This window comes from Panthera uncia (genome assembly GCF_023721935.1).
Source record: "Panthera uncia isolate 11264 chromosome B3 unlocalized genomic scaffold, Puncia_PCG_1.0 HiC_scaffold_1, whole genome shotgun sequence".
NCBI classification, from domain to species: domain Eukaryota; kingdom Metazoa; phylum Chordata; class Mammalia; order Carnivora; family Felidae; genus Panthera; species Panthera uncia.
Window position 1 is genome coordinate 28,079,644 of NW_026057582.1, and position 17,843 is coordinate 28,097,486.

The 17,843-nt window shown below is 52.6% G+C and overlaps 1 protein-coding gene across 1 annotated transcript in view; it reads right to left on the reverse strand.

Moving 5' to 3' along the window:
- PAPLN (papilin, proteoglycan like sulfated glycoprotein) overlaps positions 1-17,843 on the reverse strand; it is a 33,574-nt gene that overhangs the window by 981 nt on the left and 14,750 nt on the right. Inside the window, exons 16-27 of the mRNA XM_049611429.1 lie at positions 12,281-12,361; positions 11,877-12,117; positions 10,763-10,883; positions 10,342-10,480; positions 8,798-9,275; positions 7,956-8,093; positions 7,725-7,849; positions 7,278-7,431; positions 6,602-6,739; positions 5,740-5,867; positions 5,548-5,656; positions 3,066-3,232 (exon numbers count right to left, since the gene is read on the reverse strand). Of these exons, the coding sequence (XP_049467386.1) occupies positions 3,066-3,232; positions 5,548-5,656; positions 5,740-5,867; positions 6,602-6,739; positions 7,278-7,431; positions 7,725-7,849; positions 7,956-8,093; positions 8,798-9,275; positions 10,342-10,480; positions 10,763-10,883; positions 11,877-12,117; positions 12,281-12,361 (2,019 nt within the window). The remainder of the gene's footprint in view (positions 1-3,065; positions 3,233-5,547; positions 5,657-5,739; positions 5,868-6,601; positions 6,740-7,277; positions 7,432-7,724; positions 7,850-7,955; positions 8,094-8,797; positions 9,276-10,341; positions 10,481-10,762; positions 10,884-11,876; positions 12,118-12,280; positions 12,362-17,843) is intronic.

Consider the following 17,843-nt stretch of genomic DNA (forward strand, 5'->3'; position numbering starts at 1 on the left):
GACTCTTAATAGCTGGGTCAGGAGTTCGAGCCCCACGTTGGACAAAGAGATCTAAAAAAAAAAAAAAAAAAAAAAAAAAAGCACCTGGCTGGCTCAGTTGGTATAGCACGCAACTACCTATCTTGGGGTCATGAATTCCAGCCCCACGTTAGGCATGGAGACTACTTTAAAAATAAACAGGACTGTTGAAAAAACAACCCCTGTGTTTCATTCTGCTTCTTCCTTCCTTATAGGACTGAAGTGGCCTTACCTAGTTAACTTCCCTTTCCCTTCTGGAAGGGGCTTTTGGCTTAAGCCAGAGTGACACCTTCCCTAAAGTCAGACCTCATAGGCTTAATCTTTCTCTCTCCCCTTGCTTCCTCCCAAAAATACAACTAACAGACTGTATCTGAGTAGTGAATGACTTTTGGTATATCAGTATAATGAGAATACGAACTACAGATGACCCTTGAACAACTTGGGTTTGAACTGCATGGGTCCACATTTTTTTTTAATAAATACTGTATACAGTACTGTATTTCCTTTGATTTTCTCAACAATTTCTCTTTGTTGTAAGAATACACTATATAATACATATACAATATGTGTTATCAGTAAGGCTTTGATCAACAGGCTATTAGTAAAATTTTTGGAGAGTCAAAGTTATACCCAGATTTTTGCACAGAGTATTGGCACCCCTAATCCCTGTGTTGCTCAAGCATCAACTGTACCTACATTTACATAAATAGCAAGCCATTTGTCTTGCATTTGTCTTAATATACTTAAGAAATCTGTCTTAATGGTCTGCCTTAAGTATTAAGTATATTAAGAAATCTGTCACTCTGGCATCAACTTTCTCTGAGCAGTTGCAGCCTGGGGGCCTATCACAGGGCCCAGAGGTTTGGGGTCCCACATGATGGTTAAGCACACCAGCTCTGGAGCCAGAAGGCCTGAGCACAATCCTGGCTCTCCTACTCCCCAGCTGGGTGACTTTGGGCAAGTTACTTAAGCTCTCTGCCTGTGTTTCCTCATCTGAAATGGAGATGATAATAGCACCTTGGGCACACAGTAACTGTGGCTAAAATTTGAGTGCTTACCTGTGTTTTGTTCCATAGCCTCATTCCCTCTCATTCAAAAAAGTGAGTGATGCCCTATGTTCTATCCTTACAGTGTTTTAGGCAAGTCTTTTAGGCAAGAAGGTTGAGAGGTCCTCAAAAGAAGTATGTCCCTTACACCAGAGCAAGACTAGGTCAAGACCCCCTACTCTGATGCTAACATTAATTGCAGTATGCCACCAGACCATGAATAGGGCTGAGTGAGGCATGAGGCAGCCTCAAGCAGTGAGACCCTACAAAAAAGCATAAATAGGTGAAAGCAGAAGTCTGCAGCCTCATCAGAATGAATACAAAGGAGAGACCGCTTCTAAGCATGAAAGGTGCCCACAAAATATCTAAGATTAGCAACGCTCTTCCAGCAGAGGGCAGGAGCCTGACTCCGACGGCTCCTGTCCTGTCCGGGAGGCCCATCATGCCAGACCATTTCAGCTTACAACCACACATCAGCAGGAGCCCCACCAGACTTTGCCCTCAAACAAGGTTCTGATTATAATTCGGCTTCTCCTGTAGACAGAGCTACAATTAATCACAAACATGAACACCTGGCTCCTCTGACAGCTCTTTTTCTCACATAAATCCGCATTCTGGTTTATCTTGAGTCTTGTAAGTTTGGTTGGTATGTAGACAAGAGATCAGTATGCTGGGCACAGTAGAGATGAGAAGCGGCCCCTGCAGCACAGTGTTTTTGCCAAGGTAATGCCTTCATGCACACATGCACTCAGTCACCAAGCCTGAGCACCTAGTGATGCCAGGCACTGACCTGGGGGCCTAAGGACTCGAATCCCAGTGGCTGTCCTAAGGGGCTCACAAACTGGAAGCCTACATGTCAGTCTGATCCACTAAGCAGCATTTCTGCCGCAGACCTTCATCCTCTAGCACTGGCCAGTTCCCACCTTCGGCGTAGCAGACAGGAGGCAGCCAGGCCTGACAGCCCTTGCTAAAACAACACTCTTGGTGCAGTGCTGCAGCCCTGATTACTGTGAACGTCCAGGCGGACAGGAAAGGCCCTGGCACCTTTCCCCCAAGCCTGCTGGAGGCCTCCTGAGAACTGGTGGCTCGGCCTGGGGCACTGCCCTGCTGTCCAGGCAATCCATGAACCCAGACCAAGGACACGTGGAAGGGCAGGCTGGGCACAGGGCAGAGCCTCCTCTGCCCCCTTCTTCTGGCTTATTTGAATATAGGGCTCTTATGAATCCATCTTCTCAAAGTGTGAAAATAAGTGCATCTCCAAATTAACACCTCTCAAATTAGACTGCATCTGAATTGATGGTCTCTTAGCACTGTGTCTTTAACAGCATGTTTTTCTTAGTGGTATGGAACTAATTGTTTTGCGATATGGTGCTTAGGTTTATTGAAATTAACTCAGAGCAAGAGCTAGAGAATACAAAACTAAAATATCAAACTGCCCAGTAACAGGTGTGATACTTTAGGGAAAAGAAAATTAAATATGAGGACTAGGTTGTAGTCCCAACTTGGCCACTAATTTGCCGTGTGACTTGTGGAAACATCACGTAAGGTCTCTGGATATCTGTCTCATTTGTAAGATGACGATACTAATACTTGCCCTTCCCTTTCTGAGTTATATGGTCAAAGGGCCATGAAGGCACTTCTCAATCATAGGACCACTTTTTGCCACCCTAATTAGAATGGACAGACTTAATGGTCTGCCTTAAGTATTACATATGCTACTTCTCAAGATCAGTAAGTCTAAACGATATTTAACGTCATCTATTAAGCTATTACCAGAGGCCCATCATCTGCATTATTTCCCTCACCTCGCCGCAGCCCTCTCAGGTGGTGGAATAGCCCTCTGTATATGTGAGAAGAGGGAGGCTCAGGAGAGCCCCTTGCCACAGGTGACACTACCAGGAACCGGCAGAGTGAGCCAGGACTCAGACTAGAGTCACTCAGACCTGTGCAGCACAAAGGCGGCTTTTGGGAACAAGTGAGTCCCTGGGGTGGGCCTCTTACCCGGCGGGCCCACCTTCACCTCCGTGCTGCGGCTGACTGCCTGGCTTCCACGGTAGGCACTGCACGTGTAGGAGCCCTCGTCTCTGGGCTGCAGGTTGTGGATCAGCAGTGTGCCATCTGGGGACTGGTAGACTCGATGCCCGTCGGCCCGCACCGGCAGCCCATTCCTGAAGGGGACAGGACACTGGGAGAACCGTCCACAGCCTCTGGTCTTGAGGCCCTAGGAGGCCATGCTGCCACTCCCAGCGCCCCAGAGCCCAGAGACAAAGGGAGGAGGTAATCACTGTGGACAGAGGACCCTCACTTCAAGAAAGAGATGGGCCAGGTGCCAAAAAGAACACTATCGGAGCAAAATGACTCGAAAGTAGAGGGAACTCACCCCAACTGAGCACACTGGTCTAAGTTACCATGAATTTGCCTCTTACCCACAAGGGAAGCCCCACTCTCACTTTTTATCAACAACAGTCTTTCCAGCAGCTGTGTGGTGCCGGGCCCTGTGCTGGGCAAGCGACGTAAGTGCTCCCTGCCTTGAGGGTACTGGGGTAGGTGTTTAGGGGCACCCTCCCTGAGGAAGACAGAGCTGAGACCCGACTTGAGAATGAGGAGGAGCAGCTGGCCAGCCAACGGGAGAGCAAAGGGACTCCGGAGCTGGAAGGCAGAGGCCATGGTCAGAGCAGGGAGGGAAGTGGACAAGGCCTCAATGGGAGTTTGGACTGGACCCTGGGGGGAATGGAAGAGTGTGAACTAAGCAGGACTGACAGAGTATCTGCCCTTGGATGACTGGGCCTAGGACAAGCCTGAAAGCAGAGAGCAGGAAAGTGGCTCCTACAGAAGTGCACACATGGGTAAGGGGAGGATGTGCAAGGTAAGGGAGGAGAAATGAAGGACCACAGTGGTTACTCAGGGTTGCTGGGTAATGGCAGTGCCCCTCCACCATGGGGAGATCCAGGGCGGGGAGGACGGGTCAACGGTGAGTGTTCTTTTCCACCATTTGGCATTCTGGGTGCCCATGAGATACAAAGAGGCATTGGATTTGAGGTCTGGACCCAGATAGTCTATCAGCACTGGGTGGCCCTGGAAACCTACGTGTCAACAAGGTTGCCCAAGGTGAAGTTAGACAAGCCAAGGACCAAGGACAGACCCTGAGGTGCATCCGCCTCCGAGACATTGGTGTGAAAAGGTAAACCAGCCAGGAAAACAGAAGCAGCAGCCAGAGAAGGAAGAACACCAGAAGACAGTAGTTTCCTGGAGCCAAGAGGAGGGAGCATGTCAGGAGGTGCAAATGGTCAGCAGAAGAACACCTCTCAGGTCATGTGGGGACTGAGATAACATCCAGAACGTTTAGGAACAGGTCAGTATCCTGGAGTGGTGGGTGGATGTGAGCCCCTGTGCAAGGACTGAACTGTGAGTAGGGGGTGAACAGGTGGAGACCCCCAGTATGAACAGCCATACTGTGAGGGGGAGACTCCAGATGAGGCCAGGGTCTGCAGGGAAATACAGGGTCAGAGGAGGGTATCTTTTATGTTATGCTTTGAAAGCGGGGACTCCTGAGCATGTTTGCTGCTGGTAAGATCAAGGAGAAGCAAAATTGAAGACAGAAGCGTGAAAGGATAATCAGAGGCCCGACCTGATCAAGGCAGGCCTGCACCAAGAACAACTGCTGAAAAGCCTACAGAGGCTCCCTGCCTCCCTCCTGCGTGCAGGCCCCTTCCCATCCTGACATCATCTCTCCAGTACTCACCTCTGAGGCTTGATCAAGAACATCCTTCCCCTCCTCAGCCTTTAAGGCTCAGCCAAAGTCACCTGCCGTGGCCACCCCTTGATTCCCCCAGATAGAAGGCAGCCTCAGCGCTCTGTGCACAGATAGCACTGAGGTCAAACCTCTGGAGCTCAGGGGACACAGGCCCATCTCCTGCCTGGGGAGTATCTGGGGGGGCTCGGATTACCCCCAAGATCCCCAGAGCCTAGGCTATTGCTGACACACTGCAAGGAGGAAGGGGGCCCAAAAAAAAAAAAGTTGCTGAAAGAAGGAATGAACGAATAAAAGAGCAACTGATCTGGTGTAAACGACACTGAAGTCCCCACAGCTGAGTATACCCAGTGGTTCTCTACCCCCGTCTCCGGATACTGTCAACTGTCATGACTTGGGAGGAAGTACTACTGGCATCTAGTGGGTGGGTGGCCTGGATGCTGCTGAACACCCTACAATACACAGAACTGCCCCAACCACCAAAAGTTATCAGGTCTGAAATGTCAAGAGTGCCGAGGTTGAGAGACCCTGGCGTAGCCCAACCAAAAGAAAGAGAGCAGTCCTGTGGGGCCCCGCTGTGTAGGGAAGGGGGTGCTGCCACCAGGCCTGCAGGTAGGAGTTGAAGAATGAAGGCCGCGGGCAGTGGGAACAGCAGTATCGCTGCAGAAAGGTGAGCGTCTTCTCCAAACTACAAGCCTCTGAGGGCCAGGCCTGCCTGGAATAGAGCCTTACCTGGACCACCTGATGTTTACGCTTTCTCCTGTCACCACGCATAGCAGCCTGGCCGTGTCACCCTCTGGCACCAGCATAGTAGAGGGCAGTTCTGTGATGGCCAGCTCCCCTAGGGCAAGGAGAAGGCATTGTCAGCCACCACACCAGTCCTGCCCCACCTGTGCCACCTGACCCTCAGGACTGCCACCTCACCCAGAACTCTGAGCTGGACCCATCTCTGGTCTCGGTCCTGCCCGTTGAAAGCGACACAGGCATAGAAGCCGCCATCTTCCAGAGCCACGTGGCTGATGACCAGAGAGCCATCGGGCTGCAGCTGGTGTCTAGAGACAAAGCACAGTCGGGTAGCTCCTCCCCCAAGGGGCTGGAAGAAATGGGGGTGGGGCAGGGTCTTCCTTTCCCCATAAAAGGCTGAGTGGCCCTTTCAGGGGGGTCTGAGCAAAGGGCCATCTAACCTTAGGCCCTGAGGTCCTCCAGATGCTGAGCTCTCTCGTTTACCTGAAGGTACCTGACTTTTAAGCCTGGCAATAAACCATTTCCAATCTCCAAATACAAAATAATTCTGGTTTGGGTTTCTAGTTCTTGCTGTGCTCATTCTGTAGACTCAAATCTCGGTTCTGCCACTTAGGAGCTGTATGGCGTGTTAAACTCCTGTGTGTAAAATGGGGATAAAATAGCACCTGCCTCCACATGGCTCTCCTGAAGACTGTATGATAGAGAACAAGCCTCATACTCCTAATGGGCACGATACATGCTCACGCTGTTATGGTTACAGCCAGAAATGGGTCTGCCTCCATTCCTCCATTTTGTCCCTCAGCCATCACCTCTCCTTAGCTAGCCTGTTACTTCTGTCCACTAACCACAGTGGAAAGACCCAGAAACCCAAATGTTGGTCTGCCCAAGGAGCCCTACCCCCAGCGGTATCCTCTCTCAAGAGCCCCTGGAGTCCTGCTCAGGACTGACCAGAGATGGCACCTGGCAGCTCCCTCCCCTGAGGCCTGCACAGGGTCAGGGGCTAAAGGCGGGACAGGAAGGGGAAGAGAGGAGCTGAACAAACCTGGGGGAGGAGAGGGGCTGCCCATCTCTTTGCCACTCAATGACTGGGGGTGGGAAGCCCTCAGCACGACAGGTCAACCGGATCCGCTGACCTGGATGGGCGTCCACCACCCTAGGCTGGTTCCTGTCCAGAAGCAGCCTGCAGAACAAGCACCCCACAGCCATGAGAGGGGGGACTCTGTCTGCACAAGCATCTGACCCCCTTCTCCCTCTCCAGCCACATTCAGCTTCCTAAGAAAGCTGCTCTGTGCTGGTCAGGACATCACCAGTAACTACCCGGGGCAGTCTAAAAGCCACCTCCAGCTTTCTCGCTTTCCCCACCCCCAACCACCACCCCAGAATCTCGACTGTCTGCTCCCCGCCCTGCACATCTGCCCTGCACAAGGCACTTTGACTTGGGCCCCTCCAGCCCTCTGCAACCCCTCTACAAACTCCCATCAAGGCCATCTCAGGCTCTCCAGCTCCTGCTCTGCTTCCCTTCCCTCAGCTCCCGTGCCATGGGCCAGTCTCAACTGTTTGGGGAAGGGAAGAGGGCTCCCTTTCCACCTCCCTAGTCCTTACCCGGCAGAGCCCTGTGACCCCACCCACTCTCCCTTCCTTTCACCACTGGGACCCCCATCGGCCCTGGCCCTCCAGTGGGGTAGGCTGAGAGCAGAATGGCGATGCTGCACTGTTACCTGGTCGTGGGCCGAATCTGCAAGGAGGAGACAGCCCCCAGGCCCCCCGCGTTCCCCACTAGGCTGGACTCCCGAGGACTGTGGCCCTGGGCTGGGTCCCTGGTCTGAGGGAAGTGCCTTGGCTCAGCCTCAGACAGCACGGCCACATCACCCCCTGTCATGAGGCCAGGAGAAGGGGTGAGCTGTGGGGGGAATGCAGCGGAAGGAAGGAAGGGCCACGAGGCTGGCCAGGGACGTGTGGAAAAATGAGGGTCACAAGGGGGAAGACATCCACCTCAGCCCAACTGGAGCACGTGGTCCCTGCCAGCAGAAGGGGCCCCTCCAGCGTGGGAACACCCTGGCTCAGGCCCTCCCAGCCAGCGCCTCCCACCTGGGGCCATGACAATCCTCTGGGTGTGGGGTGGGGACGGAGACCTGTTCCGCTGGGCGTGGGGTGGGGACAGAGACCTGTGACACGAAGCTGGATCTTCTGAGAGTCACGGCCTGGCCTGCTGCTGCCACAGCTGTAGGTGCCAGTGTCCTCTGCCCGCAGGGGACTGATGACCAGGGAGCCATCAGGCTGCAGCTTGTGCCTGAATGAGGAAGACAGTGAGCCCAGGCCCCCTCAGGCCCCAGTGCTCCTACCAGAGTGCTCCTACCGTAAACCTGCCTGCACCCTCCTATCCCAGGGGAGATCACCTGTCAGAGGAGATGGGCCGCCCATCTTTCTGCCACCTGGCATGGGGCTCCAGGGAGGTGTCGTCTTGACAGAAGAGCCGCACTAAGTGCCCCAGGGCCGCCTGCACCAGGGCTGGCTCCGAGCCTGCCAAGCTGATCCTGGGAAGTGGGGGTGAGAACCTGCACTAACAACACAAGCGCCAGGGCCAGGGACTCCCCCTCCATCAGTGTCCCGCCACAGAGAGCTCGGTGCCCATCCTGTCTCAGGCACCTTTGGGGTCACAGGGTGCCCTGGGAAGCCCAGCTCTAGAAGCCCGTGGCCTCAGGAATTCACTCCACCCCCACCCCGGCTCCCCACCATGCCCTTGGACGTAGCTACCTCAACCTGGTCCTGCAACAGCAGCAAGGGAGGTACAGAGCCCAGGGCGTGGAGAGGTCGGGAGAGAGAGCTCACACCAGATTCCCGTGTAGAACTAAACCACTGCTTGATCCCTTTGGAATTTCAGGTTTTACTTATTTGTTTCTATTCTCCCCAAAAGTCTCATTAATAGGACACAGTCCCAAGACTGTGGAACCCATACTAAATCTAAGAGAGAATATCACCATTTTGCAGGTCAAGACACTGAGGCTTGGAGAAGTTGGATGAGTTGCCAAAGGTCACAAAACCTGCAAGCTTTTCCAACTAGACAGGCCCCGGGGCGTCCTGGCAAGATCAGACCCAGGCACCCACCATCTATTGGCAAAGGCCCCCCAGGCAAGACCATTGGAGGATTTGAGGTTAGGGATGGGGCGGGAGGATCTGCGAACCTCAGGGTTTGGGCTCCAATGGGCACAGCTCCCGGCCTGGGGAAGGTGGGCCTCACCTGTAGGAAGAGCTGTGGGAGGGCGCCGCTGGCCTCCCGGCATCTCCGCCCAGTCCAGGGGCACTGGGCCCAAGCTCCTGGCCCAGGGGCCTCTCTCCAAAGGCCTGGGCGTGGCCCTCCTCTCCAGGCCCAGGCTCTCGGTCTCGCCACCAGAGGCCACCAGAAGGCAAGGGCCTCGTCTGGACTGCGGCCCCCGTCCTGTGCCCGCCGGCCTCTTGCTGGCCTCCAGGACCGCTGCCACCACCGTCTCTATGGGTGCTCTGGCCAGAGGCCCCAGGCTCAGGTCTGGGGGGCTCCTGTTGACGTCCCCGGCAGCTGCTCACGCACTCCTCTTCGGAGGCAAAGTTATTGCCGTTGCCATGGCACCCGCCATACCAGAAGCGGTTACACTGGCCCACGGAGGGGACGAAGTACCAGCGTGCGGCCCAGTCTGTGCAGGAGCCATGGGCACTGGGCAGCAGGCACCGCACAGGGTAGGCTGAGGGGGCAGGGAGGCGGCAGGGAGGGGGCAGGTCATCAGGCTGCAGATACTGCCCCAGCAGAGCCCTGCCAAGAAGTGCCCACCGCCCCCTCAGCCTCAGACGTGGGAGCCAGGCTCTTCCCAAGTTCACGGAGCAGGTCTACTAGACCCCTGTCTGGGCCCCTGACCTGGCCCTGGGGACGGTCTGCTCACTGCCCAGACCTACCTGGGCTGGGATCACCAGCAGCCTCCGGGATCAGCCCGTCCACCTCCACCCACAGAACTAGAGCGCTCCAGAAGGTCAGGGCCATGAGCAACCTGGACTGGCTCCCTCAAGCCCCTCCCCATGCCTGACCCAGGTCCCTAGAGCACACACACGCACTGAGCTTGGCTTTGATGTACTTAGCTCAAGATAAGAACCCAGCCCTCAGCTCGCAGGGACATCTGTGAAGAGGCCCAGCCTCTGAACCCGCCTCCAGCCCCCAGCCAGCCTGTTCTAACGGCCTACCTTCCCAGCACAGCCCTGCTCTGCCTCTCTACAGACACAGATGTGACTGCGGCTGGCCCCTGCGGGGGTCCCATCCAGGGACCAGCCTCCTGCAGACTCTGACCACCAGCCCATCTGGCTTTTGAGGTCCCCATGAGGGTCCCTGCCAGTGCCACCCACATATCCCATGCTCCAGTCTCAATGACCTCCCTCTAGGACTCATCCCAGGCAGGGTGGGGACATCCCTGTCCATCCGGGCTCTGAACACCCTATACTATCTCTGCCTCTGGAAGGGGCTGAGCCCCCATGGTGGGGGCGGGGCAGGACAAGCCTTCCTTGTCTGTGGGCGCCCTGCCTACAATTCTCCCCAACTCCCACAAGCAGTCAGATGGTTTCAAATGCAAACTGTTGGAAACAAGAACAATATGGCACTGTTCTCTGACCTGGCACCTAGCAGGTGATCAGTAAATATTTGTCAAAGAAATGAATGAATAACTGAGCTGGTAGGAAGATCTGGGTGGGGCTCTGTGGTGGTTAAGGGGGGCAAAGCGGGACCACAGCCTACTCACCAGGAAGGATGAAGGGGCATCCACTCACCATAGCCGGGCTGGCCCACACAGCCTTCCCCAAGAGGACCAGCAGCAGAGGCCACATTATCATAGCAACAGCCAAACCGGGAGCCCTGGCACTCACTGGGCTCCTTCTGCTGAGCCTGGGGCTGGTGGGCCTTGGGAGCCTGCGGAGGAAACCCAGACTGGGAGAGTTGGGAATAGGTCTGGCTGTTGGTGGGGACTCTAGGCTGCCTGGGGAAGGAGGACAGGAAGAGGGAGGGACAGAATTAGGGGTCCATGATGCAGTACCCCAGCCTCAGGGGAAGGTCAGATGAACCCCCCCCTGCACACACACACCCCCACTCCAGCCTAGGCCCGTATCTGAAGCCCAAGTGCAGAGAATCTGGATCACGGTGGCGCTGAGCAGGTGCGGGACTCCTGCCCACTCATGTGAACCGGACACTTACTGTGGAAGCCACTGCTCTCGACACCGGCCTTCTCCCGGTCTTATCACTGCTGTAAGATGCTGCACAGCCAGCTTGATGGGGCCCCTCAGCCACAGACACCCCATCAGGGCAGCACCCGTACCTAGACAAGCATCACACAGCGGTCTCGTCACCACCCAACCCCTGATCCCCACCCTCACGGGACCCCCGAGCTTCCAGCATCCTGGAAACTGGGCTCTGAGGCTCCCTACGCTGGGAGCTGAGCAGTTGAGGATCCGAACGGGAGACACCGCGTCCTTCCACGTGGGGCATACCATTCTGCATGCCAAGCCACATCCACCAACCACTCAGTGGCAGCCAGGGACACAGCAGTAACACGATAAGCAGGGCCGTGTCTCATACCTGACGGTTCCTCACCTCCTACCCAAGGCGGAAACCCCTAACTGAGGAGAAAATTCACTAAGCCTGCACAAATCTTGGCTTCCCGGGTAGGTTTTACAAAACCGCAGCAGATGGGGGATGGGGCAAAAGAGGGGTGAGCAGAGCCCTCCTCCTGTTTCAGCTCTGTCAACCACAAGATGGGAAGGAAGGGGAAAGGGGAACACATCAGAGCGCCTTCTGTGTGCCAGGCACCCTGGGATGGTTCCATCCTCACGGCAACCCGGCCTGTAGCTGTCATTGTTCCCAGTCTCACAGAGGAAGCCAAGACCAAAGGAATAACTTGCCCTGATCACGCAGCACACAGCGGATAGATCGCCACCGGGCTGCTGGCCCCAAAGTCTGGGCTCTCAGCGCCCCAGCCCCGGAGAGACCGGTAGCCTGGTTTGGATCTGGAAGCTAGAATTCTATCCCACGTGCCTTCCCAGAGTCTCAGGCTACACCTCAACGGGCTGACTTCGGTAGCGAAAGCGGAAATTCTTACCCCCACTCTGCACATTAGGAAGGTCAGTGACAGGAAGCAGAGTCCCCAGGACTGCACAATCAGGGCAGCTGGGAGATAACACCTCGGAAGTCCCATCCCTGAGCTCTGCAAACCCCACCCCCTCTCCGCTCGGAGTCGCTGCCCTGCCCATCAGATACCATCCCCCAGGCCCATCTCCCTTCTTTGACTTGGTGAAGAGGAAGAGGCACCTACCTGCTCTGCTGACATGAGGCCCCAGGACAGCCCTGCCACTGTGGCCCAAGAGATACAGTGTGGCCGTCAGGACAGCACCCATAGGGGCTGAGTCTGCAGTCGTGGGGTGCCAAGCCAGACTGTCTGTGTGGGGATTGCTGAAAAGAGGGGGCTGGGGCGGGCAGGTGGAGGCCCTGGGCTCCTGTGGGGTTTCCTTGGGCCAAGGGTTGCTCTTGACGGGCCCACCACTGGCCTCTGGAATCTAGAAAGAAGAGGAAGCAAAAGACACATGAGGTGTCCGCCTGGACACCTCTCCATCTATGTGCACACTAGACCTACCTCTCCCCAGCCCCCCTAAACCACCTACCCCCCCCCAACCTCCATCTCCAGGGCCCTGTGTTGGGGGCTTCCACTGAGCTTCTCACCTGAGGTGGGGGCCGCCTGAGGCCCCAGAGATATGCGAGGATCCCCGGGGCTGCTGTGCATGTCCTGCATGCTGGGGACACCTGCAGGGAGTGGGTGGTCAGGACCACGCCGTGGCCACACTAACCACCACGTGGTCCCACCCCACCACTCAGGCAGCGCCTGGGGCACCCAGGACAGCAGAAGCGAGAACGAGCAGACCTGTGATTTCCTAAAACACCCTTCCCCTGTTTCAAGAGTCTTTAGTCCTAGAAAACACTAATGTTACATGTTGCGCAAAAAGAAAAGCCAGATATAAAATTAGCATCGGCGTTTGATCCCAACTACGTAAAACAAAACAATGATACTTTTAGATTGAACTGATGAAAAGACAAACAATCCAATTAAAAAATGGGCAAAGTGGGGCACCTGGCCGGCTCAGTTGGTAGAGCAGCCAACTCTTGATCTCAGGGTCGTGAGTTTGAGCCCTGCGCTGGGTGTGGAGATGACTTTAAAATCTTAAAGGGGTGCCTAGGTGGCTCAGTCCGTTAAGCATCCTACTCTTGATCTCTGCTCAGGTCACAATCCCAGTTTTTGAGTTCGAACCCCACATCAGGCTTTGCACTGATGGTGCAGAGCCTGCTTGGGATTCTGTCTCTCCTCCTCTCTGCTTCCCCCCCCCCCCCCCCCCGCTTGTGCACCTGCTCACTCTCTCTCTCTCTCTCAAAACAAATGAACTTTTAAAAAACGAAAATCTTAAAAAAAATAATTTTAAAAATGGGCAAAGAACTTGAACAGACATTTCTCCAAAGAAAATCTACAAATGGCCAATAAGCACACGAAAAGATGTTCAACATCATCGGTCATTACAGAAATGCAAATCAAAGCCACAGTGAGATACTCCTTCACACCCACTAGCATGGCGGTCATCAAAAAGGCTGAAGTAAGAAATGTCAGTGAGGACGTGGGTGAACCGGAACCCTCAGGCACCGCGGGTGGAAATGTAAATTGGTGCAGCCACCATGGAAACAGTTCGGCAATTCCTCCAAAAGTTAAACATAGAATTATCATAGAGCCTAGCACTTTCTAAGGCATACACCCAAGAGAAATGAAAACACATGTCCACACGGAAACTTACGCATGAGCATTTATAGTAGTCTTATCTGTTAGGGCCAAAAGATGGAAACAACCCAAATATACATCCATAGAAGAATGAATAAGCAGGTTGTGGCATATCCATGGAATTGTTATCAGCCATAAGAAAGAGGTCGTGCTGATGTGTGCTCCAGCCTGGATGAACCTTAAAAACATTCTGCTGCCTGGGTGGCTCAGTCGGTTAAGCATCTGACTCTTGATTTCAGCTCAGGTCCTCATGACCTCACAGTCACGAGATCGAACCCCGTGTGTGTGTGTCGGCGCGGGGGGGGGGGGGGGGGGAGCCTGCTTAATGTTCTCTCTCCCCCTCTCTTTGTGCCCTTTCCCCCACACCACACTCTCTTCTCTCTCAAAATTATAAAATTGAGAAAAATAAAAACATCCTGCTGAGTGAAAGGTAAGCACGAAAGGTGTATTATTCCTTTTATACGATACATCCAGAACAGGCAAATCCATAGAGACAGAAAGCAGATCAGCTTACCAGGGAAGGCAGTTAGGGTTAACGGGGAGTGATTACTTAAGGGGTACAGCAGGGTGCTTTTATGGGTGATGAAATATTTTAAAACTAGAGGAGAGCGGGTGATCGTACAACATTGTGAGTACACAGCACCAAAGCATACACTTTGCAACGGTTAACCGGTTAACGGTATGTTACGTAAATTTCACCTGAATAAAAAAATTCTATATTAAAAACACTTGTTTCAAAAAAAACCACAATTTGATTGACAGATGAAGGGATGGGAGTAAATCATGAAAAAGCACATATAACAAAATAGCAGTTATAGAATTTAAGTGTGGGTACATGGCTGCTTGCTATACAGTTCTTCAACTATTCTGTATGTTTAAAATTCTTCACCAGGCTTCCTCAAAAAATTAAAAATAGGCCCCTGGGTGGCTCAGTCCATTGAAGCGTCCAACTTCAGCTCAGATCATGATCTCACAGTTCATGAGTTTGAGCCCCACATCGGGTCCTGTGCTGTCAGCCCAGAGCCTGGAGCCTGCTTCAGATTCTGTATCTCTCTCTCTCTCTCTCTCTCTCTCTCTCTCTCTCTCTCTCTGACCCTTCTTTGCTTGCGTGCTCTCTCTCTCAAAAATAAAGCTTTTTAAGAAATTAAAAGTAGAATTACCACATGACCCCCAGTAATTCTACTACCATTTACCCAAAGAATACAAAAACACTAATTCAAAAAGATGTATGTATCTCTATGTCTATTGCAGCATTATTTACAGTAGCCAAGATTTGGAAGCAACCTAAGTGTCCATCGACTGATGAATGGTTAACGAAGATGTACATATACACAGTGGAATATTACTCAGCCATAAAAAGAACGAAATCTTGCCATTTGCAACAGCATGGATGGATCTAGAGAGTATAATGCTAAGCAAAATAAAAGAAAGACAAATACTCTAGGATTTCACTCATATGTGGAATTTAAGAAACAAATGAACAAAGAAAAAAGAGAAAGAAACAGACTTGTAACCACGGAGAACTGATAGCTGCCAGAGGGGCAGCGCGTGGGGGGTGGGGGAAATAGGTTAAGGAGATTAAGAGCACATTTACCACGATGAGCACTGAGTACAGAATTGTTGAATCACTACATTGTATACCTCGAACTAATATAATACCGTATGTTAAATATACTGGAATTAAACAAACAACCAGGCCTGTCTTCCTGAGCAGATGAGAGTCTGCTCAGAAACATGAGAGATTTTTTTCACCATCTTATTGTCCAACTTGGCAACAAACTTACGAAAAATCATGAATTATACCATTCCCGTGGGTGAATTTTATGGTATATACTTAACCACTTCAGAGTCATCAAAGAGATTTTTTGTCATAAACTGGAGAAAACCACAAAAGGCTGAGTCAGTATGAACAGGAATTTTTTTTTTATGATGCATAACAGCACTCCCCCCAAAATGCTCCTGGTGAAAGGTTCTGGGCATTTGGGGGGGGGGGGGGGGGGGGTGGGGGGGGGGGGGGGGTGGTGGCAGGATGGGAGTGGGGGACTTCCTTCTATTTATCTGTGTGTTTCAAATTTTCCACAATACGCATATTACCACATAATGGAACAAAGTTACAAAAACTAAGTGAAAATTCCATCTCCACAAGGACTAGCTCTTGCCAGCCCCCAGGGAATATTCAAAAAATACTTTAGGGCCGGAAGACCCTAGCAGATACGCAGTAAAATCTGTTTTCGTTTCATGGCCTCTCCCACCCAGGCCGAACCCCGGGAGAAGGCAGACTCACACTCTCTCCCCAGTTCCGTCATCTCCTGCGGGCACCCCCAGAACCGCACTCACAGTCCCCAGCCAGCAGGCCCCTCTGTCAGCTCAACTTGAAAGGCACCTTTCTGCCCAGCCCACCCTGCCCCGGCTTCCCCTCTTCTCTTCCACCTTTCACGCTTAACTTGGAGTCCGGGGCCCCTTCCCACGCACCACGTGGGCCCCAGGCTCTGCTGGGCAAGTGCCTGGCCCTTCCTGTTCAGGGGCCCTGTGAGCGCTTGCATTTCTGCAGCCTGCTCCCCGCCAGGCTCCTGCTCCCACAGGCTCCACTTCAGACTGTCCTCCTAAATAGCTTTCACGGGGTCACTATCAAGCTGCAAAGCTTTCAATGGCTCCCCTGGGCCTATCGGACAAATTTTTTTTTTTAATTTTTTTTTAACGTTTATTTATTTTTGAGACAGAGAGAGACAGAGCATGAACAGGGGAGGGTCAGAGAGAGAGGGGGACACAGAATCTGTAACAGGCTCTAGGCTCTGAGCAGTCAGCACAGAGCCCGACGCGGGGCTCGAACTCACGGACAGTTGAGATCGTGACCTGAGCCGAAGTCGGATGCTTAACCGACTGAGCCACCCAGGCGCCCCCCTATCGGACAAATTTAATCGGCGTCCAGGCCTGAGGTCCCCAGCCCTAAGAGCCCCACCTACCCTGGACAGACCTCCTGCCACCACCCCCGCACCCTGGCTGAGGGCTGGCTCTGGGGCCCTACTGGCCTCAGGCAGAGCTAGCTACTGAGCACTTGGAATGTGACCAGAGTGACGGAGAAATTGAGTTTTACATTTATTCTAGTTAGAATTAACTTAGTTTTACACTTAAAAACTGATGCTCGATTCACTTAGTGGAAAATGCTTCACTATGTTTGGAACAACTTCAGTATGCGAGTCTACTCTTCCAACTGTACATTTTATGAAATCTAAATATAGATCAAGTACGCCAGTGAAATTTTAGCAACTGAATTAAGATATGCTGTCTGAGTGATGCACGGAATTTAGAAGATTTATTTTTTTTAATCTTGTGAAAAAAAGAATGTAAAATATCCTGCCATTTTTTATATTGCTTACGTTAAAAATATTTAATTGCGTTAAATAAAACATTATTTAAAAAAAATTTTTAATGTTTATTTTTGAGGGGGAGAGACAGAGCGACAGAGCACAAGCAGGGGAGGGGCAGAGAGAGAGAGGGAGACACAGAATCCGAAGCAGGCTCCAGGCTCTGAGCTGTCAGCACAGAGCCCGTTGCAGGGCTCGAACCCATGAACTACAAGATCATGACCTGAACCGAAGTCGAACGCTTAACCGACTGAGCCACCCAGGGGCCCCCCGCCAAACACTATTCAAATCAAGGAAATTTTTAAGTAATCTTTATCCCCGACAACATGGGGCTTAACCCACTACCTTGAGATTGAGTCACATGCTCTACTGACAGAGCCAGCCAGGCGCCCTGAACAAAACATTATTTAATACAAATTCACCTGTTTCTTTCTACTTTAAGTTTATTTATTTTGAGAGAGAGAGAAAGCGAGCGAGCAGGCGCGCACAAGAGGGGGAGGGGCAAAGAGAGAGAGAATGGGAGAGAGACAGAATCCCAAGCAGGCGCTGCACCATCAGCACAATGTGGGGCTCGAACTCATGAACTCTGATATCATGACCCGAGCTGAGATCAACAGTCAGACGCCCAACCAACTGTGCCACCCAGGCGCCCCTTCTTTCTACTTTTTAAATGTGATTCTTAGAACATTTTAAGTAACAGATGTGGCTTGCCCTCTATTTCTGCCAGCAAGTGCTGCTCTAGAAAGAGAAGGAGCAGAGGCTTCCGCAGGACTCCCCTGGGCACACCAGTTAGCACCGCAGCATTAGTAACGGTACCTACACCCCAGAAACCACCTAAGTTCTAACTTCCCGCCCATCACGGACTTCTGTCAAGAAGTCAGGAGATGAGAAAACGTTCACACACCAAATGGCTGTAAGGGGGGAAAGCATGCACAAAACCCCACACACAAAACAAGGAAGCACACTCGATTCATCCCACTAACGCACGGGATCGAGGCAATCCCACTTGTCTATATGCTGCTTTCCTAATATCTTCCAATTTTCTACAACGAACACAGATTATTTTTATAAAAGTAGCAATGAAGGTTATTTCTTTTGC